This window comes from Brachyistius frenatus, unplaced genomic scaffold (genome assembly GCF_029030835.1).
Source record: "Brachyistius frenatus isolate BFR_SWC_R1_liver_20210118 unplaced genomic scaffold, ASM2903083v1 Contig_59, whole genome shotgun sequence".
Lineage (NCBI taxonomy): Eukaryota > Metazoa > Chordata > Actinopteri > Embiotocidae > Brachyistius > Brachyistius frenatus.
Window position 1 is genome coordinate 2,097,819 of NW_027210658.1, and position 25,127 is coordinate 2,122,945.

The following is a 25,127-nucleotide window of genomic DNA, read 5'->3' on the forward strand; positions in this document are numbered from 1 at the left end:
ATTTGGAAGGGGGGGGGCTTCGCGCAAATGTGGCTCTAACTCGTTAATGGTTTAGTCCAGTCATCATCAATCTTGGTAGATATGTTCAGACTGTGTTTGGAAGGAGGTCAATCAGTGCATCTTGTTATCGACTTCACCATTTGCCACAAAACTTGGTTTGCACCATCAGAACTCAGTCAATGCATAAAATGTAGCGATGATAAATTAAAGTGTGCATGGCTTTTGACAAGAAATTTACATTTCACATAACAAACTTCAAAAAACAAACCAAAAGAAATTATCTGTACATCCTACTAGCTAGAATCTTTTGAACACATCTGCCGAATTTTGACAAAACTTTTACAGAAGTCTCATTTAAAATTGATTGATAGATTTAGATTTTACTAGATGTAGGGGGAGATACTGGGAACTTATTGATCTACTTTTGCACCAAGAATCTGAGATAAAATTTTTAAAAATGTTGACAAGTTACAAGCATGAAGGTGAAGGTTGCTTTGCACTCATGTCAAATTTGTAAGACTCGTTTCATTCGCTTGTCTTTTCCATCGGAGGATCATGTTTAGTGGTGGCTGCCATCGTCTTAATTTTCTATGTACCAGTTCAGAAGTGAACTCTGGCTTTGTCGTTTCCCATCAGCATGTTCAAGAGGAGCCCAGATATCACTAAATCCTGGGTGACCAAGTCGGAGCAGCTGCTCAGAATCGACGACCACGACTTCACAATGCGACCAGGATTCGGCGGTAAGGACGTTCCTCTTCTGAATCATCCATCCTGCAGGCAGCTGTCTCTATTTAAGGATGGGAGGGTGCACGATGTTCAGACACCAACCCACAGCACACATCTATACCCTCATCTAAATTTAGAGGGGGGAGGAGTGTCTAGCGCTGGCTTGGAAAGATGACATAACTCACAGGATTATGTCTGAGCCATGCGTCCGTGGTTATTTACCACGCTGCCAGTCTGTAGGTTTATGTTTTTATGAGTCTGAATCTGTGGCTATTTTCCAAATGATATGGCTCCCTCAGCACACACACATGTTCAGTAGAGATGCTACTGGGACTCGTGTACTACAGAAACTTCTAGTAGTGTGGTCTCAAATCACATACCACATTACTGCTGGACAGAAGAACCAGAGTGTTGAACAGAGGGTATGAAAACACGTTGATTTCTCTGTAAAATAATCAAAGCTGCAGACGTGCAGGGTGATGGACTCAAATGGTATAATTATTTCCGGTGAATGTAAAATGGCAACTGGGATGCCAATTGGCAATTGGCAAAATGGCAATTTTACATTCACCGGAAATAATTATACCATTTGAGTCCATCACCCTGCACGTCTGCAGCTTTGATTATTTTACAGAGAAATCAACGTGTTTTCATACCCTCTGTTCAACACACTCAATAAACACTCTGGTTCTTCTGTCCAGCAGTAATGTGGTACTTTGTAAAAATATAAACACAGCTGCAGTTTCCTCTGAGGCAAAACTAGATTCCAGACAGACACCAGAGGTCTGCACTACGTCATCGAGGTCACTTCAGGTTAAACTTTATAGGACTATGAAGCTTGTTTACTTCTTACAGGGATACATCACCATGGTAACTGATGCTGCAGCGCTAACCTGCTCCGGAGAAGGTTATGTTCAAGATTTCAGATAAAAACATATAATAGTGCGTATATGTCATCAAGCCATGTCATCGTTATGTTTTTAATATTTATTTCTTATTTTCTCAGTCACTTCTGAAATAATAAGACTGAAGCTGAATAAAAACACATCAAAGAATAACTAAATGAAACACGCAAGTAGTTAAGAGTTAGATCTTTCTGGGCACTTTATGGTAACAGCCAGTGATTTATTTGATTTTTTTTTTTTTTACCAACACATCCTTCCATCATTCAGCAGCTGCAGCTGGAAATATGTGTTTAACTTTTTCATATTTTTCTAAAAAGATAGTTTATTCCTTGTCTATGAAATATGTTTCTCTGCTGTCAGAACACTTGTCCATGTGTGTGATTGGTCAGATGCTGAAAACACCTGTTTTATGTGAACGCTCTTGTTGCTGGATCAAGAAACCCTGAGTTGAAATATCGAGTTGTTAACCAGCTTCTTGAGACTGTTTAGTGCGACCTCGTTCGTTGAGCCAGATAATGGAAACATATCCTGGGCATGTTGAACCTGCTTCATAGTACACGCCTTAGGAATATATATATATATATATATATATATATACATATATATATATAGCATCACGTGAGTGTCGCACGGTAACGATACAGCAAATTTGATAAGAGGAAAAACTACTTTGGTAAAGTTGGAAAGATACTGGTAGTTTTGAACTTCCCCACATCAACAAGCTGCTAATTAAACATATTCTGCAACAGATGCAGCTTCTTCAGACACTGCAGTTTGAAAATACTCAAGTCCAGCGGTCCCTCAGTTTCAGCTCCGGAGCCCTGACGGCAACCGTTAACGGTGAAAAGTGTCCGTTTGTAGACTGTTCGGAGTACACCATCCGGGTATTCATCTGATCATGGATTAGTTCTATGTAATATTGTTTTGAAAATTCCCAAAATGCTACGTGTTGTTGTTTTTTCATTTTTTTCAAAAGTAGAAAATCTTTATCCATGACAAAATAAAGGTATAAAGAATAAAAACCATGCAGCACTATAATGTGATTTTGTATCAGTGCACTCAACCTCACTGACTTTGTTTTTAGGAAAGTCTGCAAACAATTGCTTTTATGTGGATTTGGGTGAAAGAGAGCAGAAGTCTTTGTTTGAAGTGAAACAGTGGGAATAAAGAGGAGTCACGACCTCCACACACAGAGATAATCCACACAGTCCTGGACTGCGTTTGTATTATTACTGTCTGCTGCTGTACATTGAAATAACAGTCATGGCTGCACCGCTGCAGATGACATCTTTGTGAACTGTGATGTGTTTTTCAGGTCCGGCTGTCCCCGTCGGAGTGGATGTTCAGGTTGAAAGCCTGGATGCCATTTCGGAGGTTGATATGGTACGTATTAAAAACGGTAAAACATTTAAACTGTATATGAGGCTACATCAAAGACTGCTCCCTCGTGTGTGAATGATGCACAGAGCATGCAGACGCTGTAACCTTTGTGATTAAGTATTTTAACTTTTGTTGATTCATCAGAATCAGCCCCTGAGTTACACCCGGTTTCGTGAGCAGTGGGCTGCGACTGCTTCATGGACCAAATTTAGTGTCAAATTAGTAAGCGAGGCCCTAGAGATGCTTCAGAAAGCTGACAGCGATGAAGAAATGAGCCTGGAGATGCAAAGCCTGGAAAGGCCATAATGAGAAAAAACTGTTCAATCATGCGCACTAAGTCGAGGCTCAACATACGAAATTCTGGTCACGAGATAATAAATCGTGCTAAATTGTGGCTTCGAGATAATAAATTGTGGCCCAACATGCTAAATTGAGGCTCATCATACTAAATCGTGGCAATGAGATAAGTTTATATAGAGAGAGACAGCACAGCACAACAGGCTTTCTCCTCTCAGCATGAAATACAATGCACCTGCTTCAAATGTCAGCTGACCAACTATAAAGCCTTTTTGGTGACTCTAATGTCATCGATTAGTCAGACTGGCTGTGGTGGCAAGGCTAACAACAAGGCTAACTAAGGTCAGCTGTAATACAAGGAATGCAAAGGATTATTGTTAGTAAAAGGCAATATGGTAATATGCTAACTTTGAGGATGCAAACCACGTTATAGTTGGTTAACTGACAGTTGAAGCAGGGGCAGTGGACTTCATGCTGTGGGGAGGAAGCCTGTTGCGTTGTGCTGAGCTGTCTCTTTGAATATAAACTTATCTTGTGCGCACTCTGTATGAAGACGTGTTTTGAGTGACATTCGGGCTTCCGAGAGGTGGAGCGTCCCTGTCCAAAAAAGAAAAAGGCACATGAATTCAGGAGCAACCAGCTGGGTTTTATCTGACATTCATGGATTTGGGCATCACGAGTTTTCCTCCCGTGGTCAGACCATCAACACTGAGCTCTACTGAGACCTTCTGAGGACTCTGAGGAGAAAACATCTGGTGTGAATGACCTGGACATGCTGTTGCTTCCCACCACTCCTATGTGCTGATTAAAGGATGAAACTTACTCACAAGGTTACAGCTTCTCTGCTTCCTGCATGTCGCGGTGCTATTAACCCTTCACATGTATTTATTTGATGGATGATGGATAAAGAAACACTGGACGTTTTAAGCCATTTTAGACCAATTTCAAACTTGACCTTTTTTATGTAAAACTTTCAGAAATGTCTGTCACCTCTCAATTAATAACACGCAGGAATATCTGTAATATTCTTGAGGAATATCAATCAGTGTTGCAACCACACACTGCACAGAACAGCTCTTATTAAGGTTACCAACCCTTACAGAATAAACACCAATGTGTTCACAGGGGAAACTTAAAATGTGAAAACATGTTAAAATCAGTTTTAGGCGAGTGAACCCAAATGCAGACTCACGGCAGGGAGGTAGGGAACAGGTCAAGGTGTTTTTACAGCACTCAGCAGACTGACTGGATGGAGGTAGGGAACAGGTCAAGGTGTTTTTACAGCACTCAGCAGACTGACTGGATGATCAGAGGAGCTTTTTTTTTAATTCATTTTTCTTAATTTTTAAGGACTTTACAATGACGCTATATCTGAGGCACTACTGGAAAGACGAGCGTCTGTCCTTCAGAAGCAACAACAACCAGAGCATGACCTTCGACGGCCGCCTGGTGAAGAAGATCTGGGTACCGGACATGTTCTTCGTCCACTCCAAGAGGTCCTTCACACATGACACCACCACGGACAACGTCATGCTGCGTGTTTTCCCTGACGGCAAAGTCCTCTATAGCCTCAGGTATTTCTCTCTGTGTCTGAGATACTGTGAATTATTCCTTTATAATTCCAAACACCTGTGGATAGATTCTTATCATTATCCCTGTACCATGTAAACTATGGATACCTGTGCTCATTGGCATCAGCACGCCGCCCCACCTGGTAGGTGTCAAGGATGGGGAAGGGGGGTGGTTGTAAATCACGCTTGACTGCAGAATTTATTCTGCTTCATCAAATATAGGAAGCACTTCCACTTCCAGAGGAAACCAACTAATAATCATCATGATTTACAGTATTTCTAAGTAGAAGAAAACATAAGTGAACCTTGGTCAGCATAAACACATCAGCAACTAAAATACTGTGAAACGAATCACATAAATGTCCATAAATATTCTTCTACACTGCAACTATCTACACAATTCATCATTTACAAGACTGCTTCGATGTCTCATTAGCAACTCAAAACACAGCAAGTGATCCATTACGGTTTACTGCACTCTTATCATTCACTCTGAGGTTCACGCGTCATTTTAATGAATATTAACGTACCTGAATGTAGAAACAAAAAGGCTGAAAACTTTAGCGTTCATACAGCTTGACTGCAGGTTTATTCTGCAGCACCTCCAGCGGATGTCCTCAGAGCTGTACCCCATCTAGTGACGTCTCTGGGTATTACACCGGGTATTTAATTGCTTTTTGACATTTAAATGACAATTAAAAAAAAAAATTAAATACTGAGGTGTCTAGTTTTTACTATTTTTAATTTATTATCCAAGCAAATAACTGTGTTTATAGAGGAAGAGGGAGGGACTGAGACAGACAGAGGGACAGAAAGAGGTGAGTTACTCTGTCGTTAACAAACTCTAAAACCAGTAAAAGATGTGAAAGTCACAAAGAACTGATGGTTAAAAAACACTTGACTGCATCTGGATCCTTATTATGGACACTAATAACAGACCTAGAAGGTGTCCATCTGCTGAGTCATCACTGTTGCTGTTAATCAGAGGACATTTTGTCTCACCTGGGCCCGTTGCATTTATTCCAGCTGCTCCAGTATGTTGAGACGTCCCACTGTTGTCTTGTGCTGTGGCTCCATCATCTTCAGCAGCATTGAACTGGAGATCCTGCGGTAGAAGGCAGCACGTCGTACCTGCAGTTTGTTCAGTGTCCACAAACTGCAGCTCTCTTTTCTTAGATGCAGCTTTCTGCTGCGTGTTCGGTTGCGTTGCTCTTCATGCTGTCTTCACCATGAACCTGCTGTTGGGAGATGTTGTTCAGACCATTTGGAAATGTTTCCTGACGCTTCTGAAGCCCAACTTCTACTGTTCTGCTGTGATATCATCAGATTCTCTTCTGTGACATCATCAGATTCTCTTCTGTGACATCATCAGATTCTCTTCTGTGAGAAAATCAGATTCTCTTCTGTGACATCATCAGATCCTCTCCTGTGACATCATCAGATCCTCTCCTGTGACATCATCAGATTCTCTTCTGTGACATCTTCACATCACATCACATCCATCGTTCGTCAGAGTAGCTCCATCGGCCACTCTGACCGATTCTAGACCAGGTGTGACTTTTAGAAGTCAGATGTTCAGCACCCCAGCAAACAGGGTGTTAAAGAACTCGTTAAAAACTTGGTCAAGCATATTGGTCCAGTTCTGACTGTAGGTACCTCAGGACACCCCAGTCCTCATCTCCAAACCATGGAGTCCTGGTTAATCCCTGGACACTCTGCCCCACTACCAAAGGCATATCTCCCTAATTACTCCTGTTTTAATCAACCAAGTCTGTCAGCTATCATTTTAATACCAACAACAAATGTTCCCCACATATCTAACAGCTGATTTAATGCCAAATAAAGTTCCAACAGCATCTTAACCAGGTGGTCATAATGACTCTTCAGTCCTGGATTCCCAGTTGTTCATGTACTTACTGATGTTTGATTAATTATAACTCAGTGTTTACTTTGATCTTTATTTATAGCATTATGTTATTGACATGTGTCTGCAGGAAAGGAACAGATGTAATGAATTACCTTAACGATGGCCGTGTCGTACACAGCTGCATCAGTTTCAGGTTCTGGTGCTGTTAGCTCATATTGTTAGCGTCTTACTGGGACACAAACCGAGCAGAGCCGTCATCAGTGTCTGAATAACACCTGCTGTGATAGTCCATGTTAAATACTCTTAACTGTGCTGTTATAAAAACATCAAATCAGTTCAAACTAGTTCCTATTTAACTGGACATGAAGTGTGGATGTGATGCTCTCTGAGTGGGGCAAGTAATGATGTTAGTAGGTCCTCTGGATGTAATGGCAACAGGAAGTCCTGCCAAGACTGAGTGGCAGCAGATGCCTCGGTACAAGATGTGTATTTAAGGGGATAACATTGTGCCAATTATGACCGTTAATGCTGCAGAGCACGACCTCGTCATTTTGGTGAGCAATAGGAGGCCAAAAGCCAAAACAAATGATTCTGTAATCCACAGACCAACCAGCAGGCCATCTGTCTCCTGCATCCTACTGACTTCATAACATAAAATTAAAACTGAAAAGGTCATATCAACATCTGCAAACCTACAAATCCATGTATCATTGGCCAGCCAGCTGCAGCCTGACAAAGAAGTACCGACTCTCCTCAACAACCTCGGTGTCTCATAGGAACTGTCCCCTCAGTTCACACAGTAATCGTCCATCAGAACACCAATGACGTCACGGATAAAGAAGTAATTAAATTTTGTAATCAACGAGTCTCTTTCCATCTCAATTCAGCACCAGCCTTTTTCCTGTCCTCATCCCACCTCTTTCAAAAACCCCTGAAAGGTTCATCCGTCTTCGTCTACACCTTCACTTCCTTATCTGACCTCCATCGGCCACTTCGATCGATTCTAGACCAGGTGTGACTTTTAGAAGTCAGATGTTCAGCACCCCAACAAACTGGGTGTTAAAGAACTCGTTAAAAACTTGGTCCAGCATATTGTATAGAGTTCTGACTGTAGGTACCTCAGGACCAGCCTGGTGCCAACCAGAACCCAATTTTACTCCGTGAATCTACAGGTCTGACGATGCTCCATAGAGGACCGTTTGCAGACGTTCCTTCCTGCTGGGCAAGACTTCGGGTTAATTCTGTGCTGAGCGTTCAGCGTTTTTTGTCTGGTCACCAAGAGTTACCCTCGTCTGTCAACAACCGTCCAATCACAGTGAAGGAGGGGCGGGACGAACGCGTGGCTGTACGAGCCGAGTTCCCTGACTGTTATTCACAGAGAAGAGAACTGAAGCTGTGAGCGACAGTCGGAGCAGCCAGGTGACCTCAGGACAGCCCGGTCCTCATCTCCGATCCACAGGGTCCTGGTTAATCCCTGGACGCTCTGCCCCACTACCGAAGGCATATCTCTCTAATTACTCCTGTTTTAATCAACCAAGTCTGTCAGCTATCATTTTAATACCTACAACAAATGTTCCCCTTAATCTCTTAATATGTTTTCTACCTTTGAGTCTGTTTTAAACGTCCAGCATCCAGTTCCAGCTTCTTTAACTTACTGTGGTCAAATATGTCAGATAACTTTAATGAACACATCCGCTGCCCCTCCTGGTCCACTTCTACTGCTGATCGTATTAATCTCTTTGAGTACTTTAACCTTGACCAGTGTGTTAAAAAGCCATCACTTAATGAGGGACACTCTCGATCCAATACTGTCTCACGGGATCTTTCAAACTTTATTTTCCCGCTCTGTCCTCCTCATCAGCCGTCCACCTGGACGATGTCTTCTTCTCTTAACCTAACTAACGTTTCTGGTAAAAGTTTTGAGCTGCTTTGGTCAGTAATATCCCCGATCAGAACAACCTCTCTGTCAGTGTGTTCTTAGATCAGTTTTATAAAACCTGTCAGACCATTGTCCCCATCAAAAACCTGATGAGGAGGAAGATTTTAATGTGAGAATTAGAGGAGGAAGATTTTAATGTGAGAATTAGAGGAAGAAGATTTTAATGTGAGAACTAAAGGAAGAAGATTTTAATGTGAGAATTAGAGGAAGAAGATTTTAACGTGAGAATTAGAGGAGGAAGATTTTAATGTGAGAATTAGAGGAAGATTTTAATGTTAAAATTAGAGGAGGAAGATTTTAATGAGAATTAAAGGAAGAATATTTTAATGTGAGAATGAGAACTAAAGGTAGAAGATTTTAACGTGAGAATTAAAGGAAGAAGATTTTAATGTGAGAACTAAAGGAAGAAGATTTTAATGTGAGAATTAGAGGAAGAAGATTTTAACGTGAGAATTAGAGGAGGAAGATTTTAATGTGAGAATTAGAGGAAGATTTTAATGTTAAAATTAGAGGAGGAAGATTTTAATGAGAATTAAAGGAAGAATATTTTAATGTGAGAATTAGAGGAGGAAGATTTCAATGAGAATTAAAGGAAGATTTTAATGTGAGAATTAGAGGAGGAAGATTTTAATGAGAACTAAAGGTAGAAGATTTTAACGTGAGAATTAAAGGAAGAAGATTTTAATGTTAGAATTAGAGGAGGAAGATTTTAACGTGAGAATTAGAGGAGGAAGATTTTAATGAGAATTAAAGGTAGAAGATTTTAACGTGAAAATTAAAGGAAGAAGATTTTAATGTTAGAATTAGAGGAGGAAGATTTTAATGTGAGAATTAGAGGAGATCGTAGTCTTTTCCTCACATTCCTCCACCTGTCATTTTGACATCATCCCCACCAGATTTCTGATTTTCCAGACTGTTGCATCACAGTTCCTCCCTATCATTACCTGCTACTTGTCCACTGGCTCCCTCACACACAGTTTTAAACAGGCTATAGTTTGTCCTCTCCTTAAGAAGCCTACATGTCAACCTCTCGTTTAAAGCCATTTTAGACCAATTTCAAACTTTATCTTTTTTATGTAAACTTTCAGAAATGTCTGTCACCTCTCAATTAATAACATGTGGCAATATCTGTAATATTCTTGAGGAATATCAATCAGTGTTGCAACCACACACTGCACAGAAACAGTTCTTATTGAGGTTACCAGCCCTTACAGAATAAACACCAGTTTCTCATGTGATCACAGGGGAAACTTAAAATATAACAGCATGTTCAAATCCCATGTGAAGTATGTCGTGCACATGTGCTGCACATGTTTTGGCCATGGAAACATATGGTTTCAGAACATTTTCATGGTGTTACATGTGGCACCCAGTTAAGTTTTAAGCTTGTGAACCCGGATGCAGACTCACTGCATGGAGGTAGGGAACAGTTCAAAGTGTTTTTACAGCACTCAGCAGACTGACTGGATGATCAGAGGAGCTTTAAACTGCAGTCCAGAGAGGGAAGCAGCTGAACTGAGAGAGCAGGGATCCAACAGTGAGGGCCAGGGGCTGATGAAGGACAGCAGGTGAGGAATATGAGGAAGGGGTAACCTGAGGTTACTGCAGGTCACATGATGTTCCAGGTGATGATGTAACAAACGCACAGGATTATAAAGGAAACTCATGTATATTCGCATATAAATCCATATATTTACCTGAGTAAAATCACTGGGATTACATGTAAAAAAAAACATCAAGCTGTAAAAAAAGAAGATAAAACAAATATGTCATACAAATCTGTTTATACTTTCAAACATGCTTTGCAGGTTTATTGAAAAAACTGACATTAAAAATGATCAAAATGCCCCAAAAATGTAATGATGTGGGTAAATAATTCTGGTTCTGTTGAACCTTTGTGTTTGTATGTTTCTAACATTACTTCACCTGTTAAAATGTCTTGGTGAAAATCTGCAGTATTTGTGACACATTTCATATGATAACATGTTTTCCACATGTTGTCCACGTGTTACCACATATTACAACATGTGGGAAACTTTTTCACATATTTTTCCCATGTTATTATATGTTGCAACATGTGGTAAACACGTGTTCTACATGTGATCACATGTGGAAAACAGAGGAAAACTGTAAGTTTCATTAACACTCATCATGGACAGGTGGTTCATGAGATCGCGTTGTCCATCTGGGACCTTTCGCCCAATCAGAGGAGTCTCAGAGTATCAGGCCTCTACAATAACATTTCCCTGACAATTCACTGCCTGCAGCATGTGACTGGTCTTCATACCAATTTCAAACCCGCCTGCAACTGTCAGGCCATTGACAGTGTTGGTCATCCAGGCCATGTTGTCACCACTGGTTCATAGCTTATCTCCTCTGTCGGCTCTCATGATGGTGAGTCTCAGGACGTCCACATCTGTCAGCCACGTTTCTGTCAGACAGCAGACTGAACTCCTGGTGGTCCTCAAACTGTATAAATAGATGTTTTTATGTCTCCTGCATTTCTCTGTTCCCTCAGCCTTTAGCGTAGCAGCAGCTCTGCAGCTGCTCCACCTGTGCCTCGGTTCCTCTGGAGTCAGGTGCATTGTGCAGATGTGACACTTTGTCCGTAGTGTGAGTAGCTACTCTCAGGAGTAAACAAAGAGTAAAAGAAAAATACAGAATACACATTAAATGCTGTAGAGAAAAAGTGAAAATTATTTAAAAGAGCGGCGATAACACTTAAACCCAGACATACCTACTGGAGACCCTGGAAATACATGCAATGAATATTATTGAAGGTGAGGGTTATTTATATGCTTAGCAGCAGTGGTTGCTTTTCCTTTTCCACCTGAACGTATACTTAACGTATGATGATAAATTGTATACATAAAATCACCACATGGCTTGTGTTAATCTGCAGGGCCCTGGTGGGAGGTTTTTCAGACAGACTGCCTTTAAGGATGACCTCGCCTGCCGACCTTGTCGTCCCCTCTCATCCTGAGCTGGATTATGTCTTTTCATTTATCATCTCTGTGCCAGAAACCAAATCTGTGCTGAAACCTCTGCTTCAAACCATGTGGGAATATGTAGAGAATAAAACTCTGTAACTCTGTGGAGCGACAGGGATGCATTATAAACTTATAATAATAAAAGGTCAACATTTATGAATGAGTCAAAAAGTAAAGCTATTTAGGTGGATGATATGGACTCGCAGCCTGTGACTCTGTTTGACTCTTTGACACAATGCTGTCCTCCATAAATAGAAGCAAGCAGCTTATTACAGTTACATTTCACTCTGACAGCACCATCTAGTGGCTTCAGTTACGATAATGGAAGCAAAGGAGGAGGTGAAGTGACGAAGAGACACAAAGTTGGTGTGTTGGACTGTTCTGTAACCTTTAAAAAAAATTGCCTCAAAAGATAATTTTAGTCAAAAAACAGCTGGAAGGTTGAATTGAACAACTTTCTTCGCTCTTTGTAACATTTTAATTTTGAGGTACAGTCAGTTGCTGTAACTCCACTACCAGCCAGAGTCAGAAGCCGGAGGAATTCCTACACATTGAAATGTATACTTAGAGGCTGAAAAACAGAGAATCTGGAGAAATCTCTGAATACAAGGGACAAGACTGAAAACCAATATTGGATGGTGGTGAGCTTCGGGCCCTCAGGCAGCACTGCATTAAAAACAGACACTATTCTGGAGTGGAAATCATTGCATGGGCTCAGGAACACTTGTGAAAACCATCGTCTGTGAACACAGTTCATCGCTGCGTCCACAAATGCAGGTTAAAACTCTACAAAGAAGAAACCAGATATAAACATATCCAGAAACACCGCCACTTTCTCTGGACCGAGATCATTGAAGATGGACTGAGGTGAAGTGGAAAACTGTCCTGAGGTCTGATGAATCACAATCTGAAATTCTTTTTGGAAATCATGGACGCTGCATCCTCCAGGTTAAAGAGGAGAGGGACCATCCAGCTTGTTATCAGCGCTCAGTTCAAAAACCAGCATCTGTGATGGTACAGGGATGCATTAGTGCACATGGCATGGGTAGCTTGTACATATGGAAGGAAGCATTAATGCTGAATGATATATTCAGGTTTTGGAGCAACATACACACTTTGAAATTCATACTTCTTAGAGTGAATAACAGCTTAATAACGATGAGTCAGTGATACTAATGTAATGTTAATATTTTTGCTAATTACGTCCCCTTGTTAACTTTTTTGTGCACAATTGCACAGAAAGATATCCTGATTACAAATTGTTGTCTGACAATAAACTTTTCACCTCACCAACTTGGATTTAAACACATCAGATAGTAAATTACTGACTAACTGTCGTGTGGTTTCAGAGTGACCGTCACGGCCATGTGCAGCATGGACCTGAGTCGTTTTCCACTCGACACGCAGACATGCTCTTTGGAGATCGAGAGCTGTAAGTGCCTCTAAAACCTCTGAAGGTGTAAAGTCTGGTAGCCAACTGCTCTTTGCCCACTGCTGCTGTAAATCTGTTTTCTGTCAGCTGTTCTCTCTCCGTCCTCATCCTCTCCACTATGCCTTCCTCCACTTCACATCATCACACCACATTGTCTCTGCTCTCCTTTCACCCCAACTGGCAGATGCTTCGCCCACCTCTGAGTCTGGTTCTGTTAACAGATGCTCCGCCCACCTCTGAGCCTGTGTTCTGTCAGAGGTATCTTCCTGTTAAGAGGGAGTTTTTCCTTCTCTCTGTTGGAGGAGGAATTGTTCAATTATTGGGTTTCTCTGTATAATGTTGTAAAGTTCTACTGTAAGGACTTTACTGTGTTAAGTGCCATGAAATAACCTGTGTTGTGATTTGGTGCTATATAAATAAAATTGAATTGAACTAAATTGAATCATCAGCCAGAGGTTTTAATGTCCTGCACGAAACGTGTCAGTTTTTTTTTTTTGCTGATACGCCTGTTTAATGGCAGTCCAAATGGGTTTAAAGACGTGACTGGGCTGTTTTCTTCACTGACATTGGTCCGGCCCAATCACTGGACATTATCAGTTAGGCTGGTCTGGTTCATGAGCCTGTCATACCTGGTCATGGTATAGATTAATAATAATCATCATCATCATCATCATCATAATCATAATAAACTTTATTTGTAAAGCACCTTTCATACAAGAAATGCAGCTCAAAGTGCTTCACAGCAAGATAATTACATGTGTTTCACATAAAAACAGATATAAAGGAACATTTAAAAATATAGAAAATAAATGAGATAAAACATAAAATGCATAAGAAACAGATAAAAAGCATAAGAAACAGATCAAATGCATAAAATTTACTACAAGTAGACTTGATTTGGGTTGTTCTCTAAGATTCAATTTATGATATGAAGTAGTGGACAAAGCAGTTGTAGCAGTTGTACGTCTTGTGCACTTTTCTAGAACTTTACTTCACACAGTCTATAATATTACCCAGTAACAGACTCGAGATTAAATCTTTAAGGTAGACTCGTCAGTGTACCTCCAGGTTTCTGCTAAACCTCAGTTAAAAACTCACACGGGTCCAACCCGTTCCTACACCACTAAAATTCCCTTTTCACTTACATATCAGTCTTTTTAAGTTAAAATAGTTAAAATATAAAATGAGCAATATGCATTTCAAAGGCTCGGTAGTTTAAGAGCATTGCAGGTGCAAGAGAGCTTCAAGAGTAGCTAGTTAAAGGCTAAAGTAAAGAGATATGTTTTGAGCTGTCTTTTGAAAGTATTAACTGAGCTAGCTTCCCTGATATCTAACAGGTAGTTTGTGCCACAGCTTTGGAGCGTAGCTGACAAAAGCTGCGTCCCCAATTTTCTTTCGGCTGTTGCTGGGAACCTCCAATAAACCAGCAGCAGATCATCTCAGTGTTCTTGAAGGCTCATAGTTCACCAGAGAGTTAGAGATGTAACTCTGTCCAAGCCCATTAAGAGCTTTGTATGTGAGGAGGCGGAGCTTAAAGTCAGACCAGAGTCTCACAGGTAAACCGTGCAGAGCAGCCAGAACTGGGCTGATGTGTTCTCTCCTCTTGGTTCTGGTTAATACTCAAGCTGCAGAGTTTTGGATGAGCTGAAGTCTCTCTGTTGTTTTCATTGGTCGGCCAGTAAAAAGTGCATTACAGTAGTCCAGTCGGCTAGAAATGAAGGCATCAATCAACTTTTCAGCATCTGTCTGATTTATAAACGGCTGCACTTTGGCGATGTTTCTAAGGTGGAAAAAATAAGTTTTGGTCACCTTGTTAATGTCGGCCTGATCGTCCCCACGGAGTTAGTTGCCCCAGATCTTTTTCTATGATTTCTCTTTTTGTTTTGGGGCCGACGAGCAGGATTTCTGTTTTATCCTCGTTTAATTTTAGTAAATTATTGCTCATCCATTTATTTATTGCTAAAAACACACAGCTGCATCATCATTTGGTTCATGTAAAGTGAGAACAGTAACGGACCAATTAATCAGACCATAGTGTGGAGTCTTCTCATATTCATATTCATCACACCAGGCTTTATTCTACTTCCTGTGCCTCCAGATGCGTACACAGACGACGACCTGATGCTATACTGGAAGAAGGGGAACCGGTCGTTAAACACAGACGAGAGAATTTCTCTCTCCCAGTTCCTCATCCAGGAGTTCCACACAACCACCAAGCTGGCCTTCTACAGCAGCACAGGTACGACACCACACCGGCCATCCGTCTGTCGGGACTCTGCAGCTTCATCTTCATCTTCATCTCCTCTTCCTCCAGGCTGGTACAACCGTCTGTACATCAACTTCACTCTGCGGCGCCACATCTTCTTCTTCCTGCTGCAGACCTACTTCCCTGCCACGCTGATGGTCATGTTGTCCTGGGTGTCCTTCTGGATCGACCGCCGGGCCGTCCCTGCCAGAGTGCCACTGGGTGAGAGCGCTGCACCTTCACCTATTAGCTAACCAGGTATTAAGTATTGGGTTCGACAGATGTTAATAACCTTCCCTCTAGAAGAGGAACTGGAGACAGAAAGGAAAAAGAGAAATGTTTGAAAAGATCTGGGACCATTTACTGCTTTCTGAAACATTAATTTACCAGATGATGAAAAGGAGGAACGAGTCCTCCCTGATGTAAACCTGAAGTAATGGAATACTTAAACTTAGCATGTAATTAGGAGTCATGTAAAAACATGGCCTTGAGTCTGATAAGTGTTTTATATTAATTTATTTGTATTTATGTATTTTGGGGTTTGTTTTGTAAATTTTGCCTGTTTTGTACATGTATGTATGTACGTCTACTAAAGAAAATGTTCAAAAAAATATAGTTTAAAAATAAATTCTTAATCAGCTGTATTTTAAATGATAGTAAAATGTCTGGGTGTCGTTTTTAAAATAAAAACAATTATTTTTACTATTTTATTTAACTGTTGTTGGACACCTATATAAAAAAATCAAAAGTATAAATAAAATTCCTTCACATGATCTGATTTCAACTTTGGCAGCCGACAACTTCCATCAGCTTTAAATCACAGCGAGATATTGAAACTTTCAATGTCATTTACAGCTTTTAGCAAACAATTTTTTCAGATGTTTTTTTCCACAGGAGAAGAAGCTGTGGCTTCTTGAAGAGAGGAGATAATGGTGAATTGATCGTGTTGCAGGTATAACTACGGTGCTCACCATGTCCACCATCATCACCGGGGTGAACGCCTCCATGCCGAGGGTCTCCTATATCAAAGCGGTGGACATCTACTTGTGGATCAGCTTTGTCTTCGTCTTCCTGTCGGTGATAGAGTACGCTGCCGTCAACTACCTGTCCACTCTGCAGGAGCGCAAAGAGAGGAAGCTGAGAGAGAGGGTTCGTACTGCCATCTCTGGGGTTTCTGTACGTTACGGGTGAAAAGCACTGCTGATTTATATCCAACATGGTTCGAGAAACGGTGGAAGGAGTCACCGGTTGGTTTGTTGCTCCAAACTGAAATATCTCAACAACTTTCACCGGGATTGACATTAAACTTGTGAGATATTCAAGGTCCCCAGAGGATGAATCCAAGTAATGGTGATGATCTGATTTGTTTATTATCTAACCAACTTATCAATTTCTCTGATATTTACTATATTATATATTATAACCTATATTCCGATCAGCCTCAGCTGTGCTTAGTGTTTAGTAGTTTCCATCATTAAATGGTTTTAGGGTTCTTAATACTTTTGTTGTTATAAATTCACTTTTATTAAATTAACACCTTCTTTCTTTGTTGTTTATTTAATTTGTGTGGTCTTTTATATTTTTTATTAGGGCCTGGAAATGGTGTGCTTTATGCTTTCATGTGACCAGAGCCGCCTCAAACTGGGTCAGAATTACTCTAACACATGATAGAAGTGACAGGAAATGTGCAAAACATCATGTCATTCACCACGCAGGATATAACAACTAACTAAACTAAAATGTACAGAAATACAAAGCATCTTCCAGCATCCTGCTAGCAGCTTTACTTTTTTATTTGTGTCTTTTATTGCTTGGTTGTTGTTTATTAAATTTTATTTTTTCACATGTAAAACACTCTGAATTGTATTGAACTTAAAAAAAACAAAATTTGATTTAGTGCTCTTCTGCAAATGTTGGCATGTGAGGAACTACGTCAGGGAAAATATTATAATAAATAAAATAAGAAAATGTTAGAATTATCACTGAGCCTGTTAGCTTACGGACATCAGCGATATTACTTATTAATGCGCTTTTTGAGGTTTTCTGTGCTAAAACTACAATGTTATATGTTGATCATGCAATGCTGCAAAAATGGCATTTACTCAAGTAATTTACTGTCTTATGAGTATGAAATAGGCGGTGTGTCAAAAATAAGACCACTGAGATACTGCAGAGAAGATAATATCTTCATTGAAACCAGCGGTGGAAGACAAACTGGGTTTTGAAGATTCTCATATTTGACTCACTATATGAAAACCAGATTTTTCCCCAGATAGGACAGCAGCATTTATCATCTGAGTGATTCATTCATTTCCATTGAGAAGCAGTTTTTTGTGGACTTGTAGTGTTTTGGAAGGAAAGCTAACAGCCCTCTGTGTCTCCTCACAGCTGCCATGTACCTGCGGCATCGCCCATCCCGGGATGATGTCCGCCAGCTACAGCGAGATGGACGCCATGACGACGGGGAACTACGGCATGCCGGAGGAGAACGGGGTGAAACAGGAGAGGATGTTGGTGCAGCTGGCGATGGAGAGCGACCAGATCACTGGTCATGTCGGCACAGGCCCCTACAACAACGTCTGGATTGACACACATGTTATAGACAAGTACTCCCGAGTCCTCTTTCCTGGATCTTATATCCTCTTCAACATCATCTACTGGTCCATCTACTCCTTGTGAGTCTCAGACAGATCCAGAGGCTAACGGAGCTCTAAATGCTTCAGCAGAAGTGTGAAGACTCAACAGATGCACTTAACGATGACTAAAGTAGCAGAGCTATGAAAACAGGTGCAACACAGGAACTCTAATCTGTCTGTGGATCTACAATGCATCAACTGAACTGACCAGTCAGCAGGAGGTCATGCTTTCATCTCCTGGTTCTCTTAAACATAATGGATGAACCCAAGTTAACAGGCAGCAATGTAGGATATCGTTCTCTGGACCAACTGAAATGAACTCAAATCAAAGTGAAAGACTTCTTTGGCTTTTGATCAGTTTCTATTTTCTGTACCATCACCTGCAGTCCAAGATATGTGTTTCATAAACAGATCCCTTTCATGAGGAACTGTGTATTTGGATTGTGTCTGCACCACAGACTGTATGTATAAGTGTTCGTAGAATCAGGTCTGAAAAATGAGGCCAAAGCAGAAGTGCCACTGGAGGTCGGCTCCAAAAAGCCTCTGGCTCCATAGACTCCCATTCAACTTCTCTCATCAAATACAAAGTGAATAAAATGTGTCCATCAGTTATCTCGGTGTTGTTAGCTAAAGTCACTCCTTCTTATTAGTTTTCTGGAGGTCCATCTGAAAATAATCCCTCTTTCATTCGAAAATAAGATTCAAAAAGACCTGTTTTTGGGGGCATGTCTGTTTGATTGACAGGCCTGTGGTGCAGTCAGGTTACACTTATCGGTGGGCGGGACGTAGTATCGTCAGGTTTCCAATCAGATCAGTCAGATCCACCGCTGGCTCCTCCTCCAGCTCATCCAAATATGGTCACTTCCTGCTCCAAACCGCTCCGAACTAGTAAGATGGTGACGGACAGAATCTGAACTGGAGGCTTCATAACGTTCACAAACCAACGAGGACGTCACTGATGGTTGACGGTTGGTCTGCACTGAGTAGCTGAACTGTCAACAGTTGTGAATCGTGATGTGAATTTGTTTTTTTTTGTAATAGTTTTATATGGAGGACAAAAGGTGACTTAAGAATGAATAAATGAGTACGTAAATAATTAAGTACATAGCTAAATAACAAATTCATGTTGGTCATGATAAAGGACATAACTACTGTATTGTTAAATTTATATTACACATTTCTATGAATCACCTTTTATTGAAGTTATTCTGTATATATTCATATCTGTATGTCTGTGTTATTGGGGTGGGTGGTCTTAACGTCAAACTATTTCTATGAAATCTACATGACACCAGCTAGCTATGCTAACCCTCCTTCAACTGAAATCACTGGCTTTGAGTATGTTAGGACCTCCTTATTCACGTACAGACAGAAATACACAAATGTAGAAAATAGAGATGCTCAACAATATCATTGCTATTGGCCGATTGGAACCAAATCATCATTTATTCACTTCATTAATTTCTTACTTTGACACTCTTAAGTCAGTTTTCCTCCTCCGTACGTTCACTAGGACATTGTGCTGTGTAATGAACATCGTTGGCTGTATCTGAAACCACTCACTCGTTCCCTATTACCTGTATGTGGAAGTACTATGAACACACATCTTTTATGTGAACTGAACACTCCAGCTTAAATCCAACAGCACGTGCATGATTTTTTTTCTGTATGCATTTAATGATGTCTTTCATAGAGAAGAACATAAGGTTTATGACTTGTCTTTATTTTCCGTCTGTCCACACGTCACCATGTGACATCACTTCCCTTCACATTTCCTCCATCTGTGCTTCATGTGCATGTTATTTCCTCCATCTCTCCTACAGTTACAGTACTGAGATGTCTGCACTGCAACAGAGAGGAGGACGCTGGACTGATGGAGTCATTTAAATGTTCATCTGTCTTATTGTGACGTTCCATTTCAGTTTCCCATTCTTCAGGGAAATAGTGTTTTTATTGGCCTGGCGTGTCAGGATTCCTGTCTGCTCCTAATGTTTGCTCCTCTGTTTTGTCCCCAATCACCTCTCCTCATGTTTTCTGTTTGTTATTGTGTCCCCATGTGTTCTGTGTCCTCCTCTCCCCGCCTCCTGTCACCTCCCATTGCCACACCCCTCACCGGTCTCAGCAACTGCCACCACTCTCCCCAAATCACCACCTGCAGGTGGCTCATTTCCCTGATCACCTCCCCGGACTATATGTACCCTGCCCCTGCAGTCATCTAGTGTCAGTCCATACTGCTAGATACTGCCAGTCACTGCCAGTCACCTGTCTGCCTGTTCCTGTTCCTCCTCCCTGCTGAAGTTAAGCAGGGTTGGGCCTGGTTAGTACTTGGATGGGAGACCACCTGGGAGTACCAGGTGCTGCAGAGCCACCAGTCAGAGCTGCCCGGTCACTCCAGTACCAGAGTTTGTTGCTGCTTGCTGTGGAGGACCTCGGGCTTCCCCCAGCGCAGCCGGGCAACAGGTCATCGGGCCACTACCTTCCGGCCAGATCAATGACACCGTTCCTCCGTTTCCTGTCGCTGGATGGGTCGCCGATGCCCCGCCTCCGGCTGGGTCAACACCCCGCCTCCATCTCCAGCCTGGGGCTGGGTTGACACCCCGCCTCCAGCTCCTGCCTCTGGCTGGATCGACACCACGCCTCCAGCTCGGGGTCTGGAGGGATTTCGCCGCCAGTCTCCGGCAATGCGTCGTCCGGAGAGCTTCCCCAAGCCAGCCCTGCCTCGTCATCGTCCTCCGGAGAGGTCCCCCAAGTCCATCCTGCCCCGTGGCTGTCCTCCGGAGCAGTCACCCCAGTCTGTCCTTCCCCATGCCCGTCCTCTGTCCACCGAGGTTTCCCTACTCGTGTCTTGTGTTGTTGTGGTCCTCCGTCCCTCCGCCGGTCCCCCTCCACCCACCCGGTCCGGTCCAGTCTGGTCGCCGAGAGGCTCTCTTTGAGGGGGGGGGTACTGTTAGGATTCCTGTCTGCTCCTACTGTTTGCTCCTCTGTTTTGTCCCCAATCACCTCTCCTCATGTTTTCTGTCATTCCCCTGTCTGTTTGTTATTGTTTTCCCATGTGTTTTGAGTCCTCCTCTCCCCGCCTTCTGTCACCTCCCATGGCCACACCCCTCACCGGTCTCAGCAGCTGCCACCACTCTCCCCAAATCACCACCTGCAGGTGACTCATTTCCCTAATCACCTCCCCGGACTATATGTACCCTACCCCTGCAGTCATCTGGTGTCGGTCCATACTGCTAGATACTGCCAGTCACTGCCAGTCACCGGCTGTCCGCTCCGGCTCCCACTCCGGCTCCCGCTCCCGGTACCGTGTTTCTGCTTCGACTCTGTGCGATCTGTCAGTGCTCCCAATCTCAGCTGATTGCTGAAGCTAAGCAGGTTTGGGCCTGGTTACTGCTTGGATGAGAGACCACCTGGGAGTGCCAGGTGCTGCAGAGCCATCAGTCAGAGCCACCTGGTCACTCCAGTACCAGAGTCTGTTGCCGCTCGCTGTGGAGGACCTCAGGATTCCCCCAGCACAGCCTGGCCCCCAGTGAGAGTTGGTGGAGTTTCCCTCCTGACTCAGGAATCAGACATTGACTTTAGGTACCGGCCTTTGTTGATCAATAAAGACTGTGTTTTGAACTTATACTGTGTGCCTGTGTTTGGGTCCTGTTACACCTAACCTTATAACATGGCGTCTGTCATGAGTTGTGTGGATCTATCCAACGTTGGGTCAGGGGAACAGTTATGATCCTCTAAGATAATATAAAGTCCCTTCAAGGAAGACACTTTTAAAAATAGTCTTTGGAAAAATTATGGGTTGTCTTCATTGGGCCCATAAATATTTATACGATTTATTTTTTGGGACAGAATTCCTTCAGTGATTATAAATCTTCCAGATGGTTCTTGAATAGTCTTTATGATCTGAAATGGTACTGATTTATGTGTGAGGATAACTGTGATGCTACTAACATGAGTGTTTGAGGAAGCATGAAAAGCTTAGCCTGGCCTTCTTTTACTCAAAAAAATGTCTCTGAAACAGTTGATGGGAAAAAAAGGATTTGTCTCTTCCTCTTGTTTGCATTGTGGGTCCGGAAAGTCTCTTGTCCGAAAAGTTTCCTTTGTTGTCTGTCTTATTTGCAAGTGATTCTTTCCGCATCTAATTGATGACTATCTTGTGACCTACAACCAACTCTGTATTACCATACATGTGGGAGTGGACGATGCCATCATCTACCTGCTGCAACGAGCTCAGTCTCACCTGGATGGAACCGGTGACTCTGTGAGAATCACTTTCTTTGATTTCTCCAGTGCATTCAACACCATCCAACCACTGCTACTGAGTGAGAAGCTGCAGGTGGTGGGGGTGGACGCGTCCACTGTCTCCTGGATCACTGACTACCTGACAGGCAGACCACAGTTTGTCCGTCTGGGCAGTGTGCTGTCTGATACGGTGGTCAGTGGTATTGGAGCTCCTCAGGGAACTGTTATGTCCCCCTTCCTGTTCACCTTATACACAACTGACTTCCAGTACAACTCAGAGTCCTGCCATCTGCAGAAGTTCTCTGATGACTCTGCAGTGGTAGGATGTATAAAAGATGGACGGGAGGATGAGTACAGGGCAGTAGTGGAGGACTTTGTGGAGTGGGCGGGTAGAAATCACCTGCTCCTGAACGTGGCCAAGACCAGAGAGATGGTGGTCGACTTCAGGAGGAAGACGATGGCTCCACAACCGCTGAGAGTTCTGGGAGAGGATGTGGACATGGTTGAGGAGTACAAGTATCTGGGTGTGTCCATCGACAACAGACTGAACTGGAAGACCAACATCAACGCTGTCTACAAGAAGGGGATGAGTCGACTCTTTTTCTTGAGGAAACTTTGATGGAGATGTTCTACCAGTCTGTTGTGGCCAGTGCATTGTACTTCGCTGTGGTCTGCTGGGGGAGCAGCATTGGAGCCGGTGATATCAACAGACTTAACAAACTGGTTAAGAAGACCGGCTCCATCATCGGCTACAATCTGGATAGTCTGGGAAAGGTGGTGGAGAGGAGGACGCTGAACAAACTATTATCCATATTGGATAATCCTGACCACCCTCTCCACCACCTGCTGCAGGGACAGTGGAGCACTTTCTCCAAAAGATTCCTCCAGCTCTGCTGTCACAAGGACAGATACAGGAGATCATTCCTGCCGACCGCAATTAGACTGTACAATAACTCACCTCTGGCAAAAATCCATCACATAACAATAACACTGTTGTCTGTGTTTCTTGGTTGCTTGTATATAATATATATAGATATATACTGTACTGTATATACTGTGCATTTTATATTTTATATTTATATTTTATATTTTTACTGCTATTTTACTGTTATTTTATTGCTTTTCTATTGTTCTATTATTATCTTATTGCTTCTGTATGCTGCTGTAGCGAAAAAAAATTCCCCTCGGGGATTAATAAAGTAACTACCTAACCTAACCTAACCTAAAAGCAGGTACAAAGGGAATGGGGGTGATGGTCTACTGTTTTGTCCCACTGTATAAAAGCTGACCTACAGAGGAGGGAAGGCTCTTTTCTTTCCTGGACACCTCTCTTGGAGGGGAGACAAGGACTGCTGGGGAAGCCAGGCTGGGGAGAGCCCGGCTGGGGCGAACCCTGCTGAAGAGGGGGAGACCGGAAGATGAGGAGCCCGGCTGGGGCGAGCCCTGCTGGAAGGACTGCTGAAGAAGGACTGCTGGAAAGCCATGCTGGAGGACTGCTAAAGAGCCATGCTAGAGAACTGCTGGGGGGAGCAATGCTGGACACCTCTCTTTGAGGGTGCATGTAGTTGCTCCTTCTTGCAAGAATAAAATGTCCGATGTGTTTGATTTTGAACCAAGCCTCATGATTAATTTGTCTAACACAGTCAAATAGGATTCCTGTAGAAATAAAAATTTGTATTTAATATATTTTATCTTATTCAACACTTGTTTCAGTTTGGTCCATTCTCTCATTCCACAGACATTTCAGGTTGTGATTTTTATATTAAAACCATTTTTCAGTTTTTATTTTCTCCACAAATAATTTACTTTTCATTATACCTAGTTATGAAGTTGCACAACAAAATCCCCAATCAAACATAAATGGAATTGTTCCAAGTTCACCCGCCCACACACACACACATGATGGACAGTTATTTCACCCTAAGCATTTCCCCATCTCCTTAGGTGATAAAAGATTGAGGGGATTATTTTCTTTTAGGTTTTAGGGGGAGCCCAAGTCTTCAACACCACATTTAGTGCCCATCAACCATATATTTCCATCTTAATTCAGTAAGTCCAAAGATTTAAATGTTTTGGAAGAATGTCATTAAATAAAATTGTCATTGATGTTCAATACCAAAATTCCTTTAAACGTCAATCTTTGCCTCCTGAGAATACCCGAAGGATTTTGACCTTTGACCTTTCAACTATAAATCGTTCATTCTTGATGCCAAGTGAACGATTATGTTGCATTTAAAGAAATTCCTTCCATGCATTGCTGAGATATCATGTTCATGAACAATTAGTTGTTTTTTAAACAAACAAGAAAACAACTCAATGACTTCAACTCAAGTAAAATTAAGACAATTGATTTGTTTTTTTTAATCTATCATATCACATTGTTCCGTAAATCAAAGAAACCCATCAGCAGCATACCGTGTCAGTGCTTTCCTACACAGATTATTTAATTTCGGGTGGATCCTTTAAAAGTTTTGTTCTTCAGGTGGTGAAACCATTGATCATCTATTAAATATTCATTCACAAATTTGTTTTGGTTCAATATTGGCTGTCCATAAAAATGGATAACATACCTTTATTTGCACACAATGACAATATAATGCAAACGTTTTATATACTGTTAATCATGTGATTATTGTTGTTGAATATTATCTGCATATCTACAAACTTAAAGTTTTTTGCCAACTATTTTAAGTTGCTGAAAAATATGGAAAAAAATTAATATAAAAACTAAAAAAAAAAAGGAATTAATCTTTATCTCTTATGTGAACGATGTATGTTTACTTAATGACTTTGTTGCTGTTTGATTTCTTAAAAAAAAAAAAATCCTGTCTCTTGATTTTCAACACAATGATAACTGTTCTGGTTATTAATGATCGACTCAAAAGAATTTCCACTACCGC

General features: G+C 41.8%; 1 protein-coding gene across 1 annotated transcript in view; it reads left to right on the forward strand.

Moving 5' to 3' along the window:
- Nucleotides 1-18,031, forward strand: part of LOC138625160 (gamma-aminobutyric acid receptor subunit rho-1-like) — a 31,883-nt gene extending 13,852 nt beyond the window's left edge. Inside the window, exons 4-11 of the mRNA XM_069705899.1 lie at nucleotides 637-740; nucleotides 2,947-3,014; nucleotides 4,659-4,882; nucleotides 13,025-13,107; nucleotides 15,206-15,346; nucleotides 15,422-15,574; nucleotides 16,305-16,501; nucleotides 17,741-18,031. Of these exons, the coding sequence (XP_069562000.1) occupies nucleotides 637-740; nucleotides 2,947-3,014; nucleotides 4,659-4,882; nucleotides 13,025-13,107; nucleotides 15,206-15,346; nucleotides 15,422-15,574; nucleotides 16,305-16,501; nucleotides 17,741-18,031 (1,261 nt within the window). The remainder of the gene's footprint in view (nucleotides 1-636; nucleotides 741-2,946; nucleotides 3,015-4,658; nucleotides 4,883-13,024; nucleotides 13,108-15,205; nucleotides 15,347-15,421; nucleotides 15,575-16,304; nucleotides 16,502-17,740) is intronic.
- Nucleotides 18,032-25,127: the final 7,096 nt, after the last annotated feature.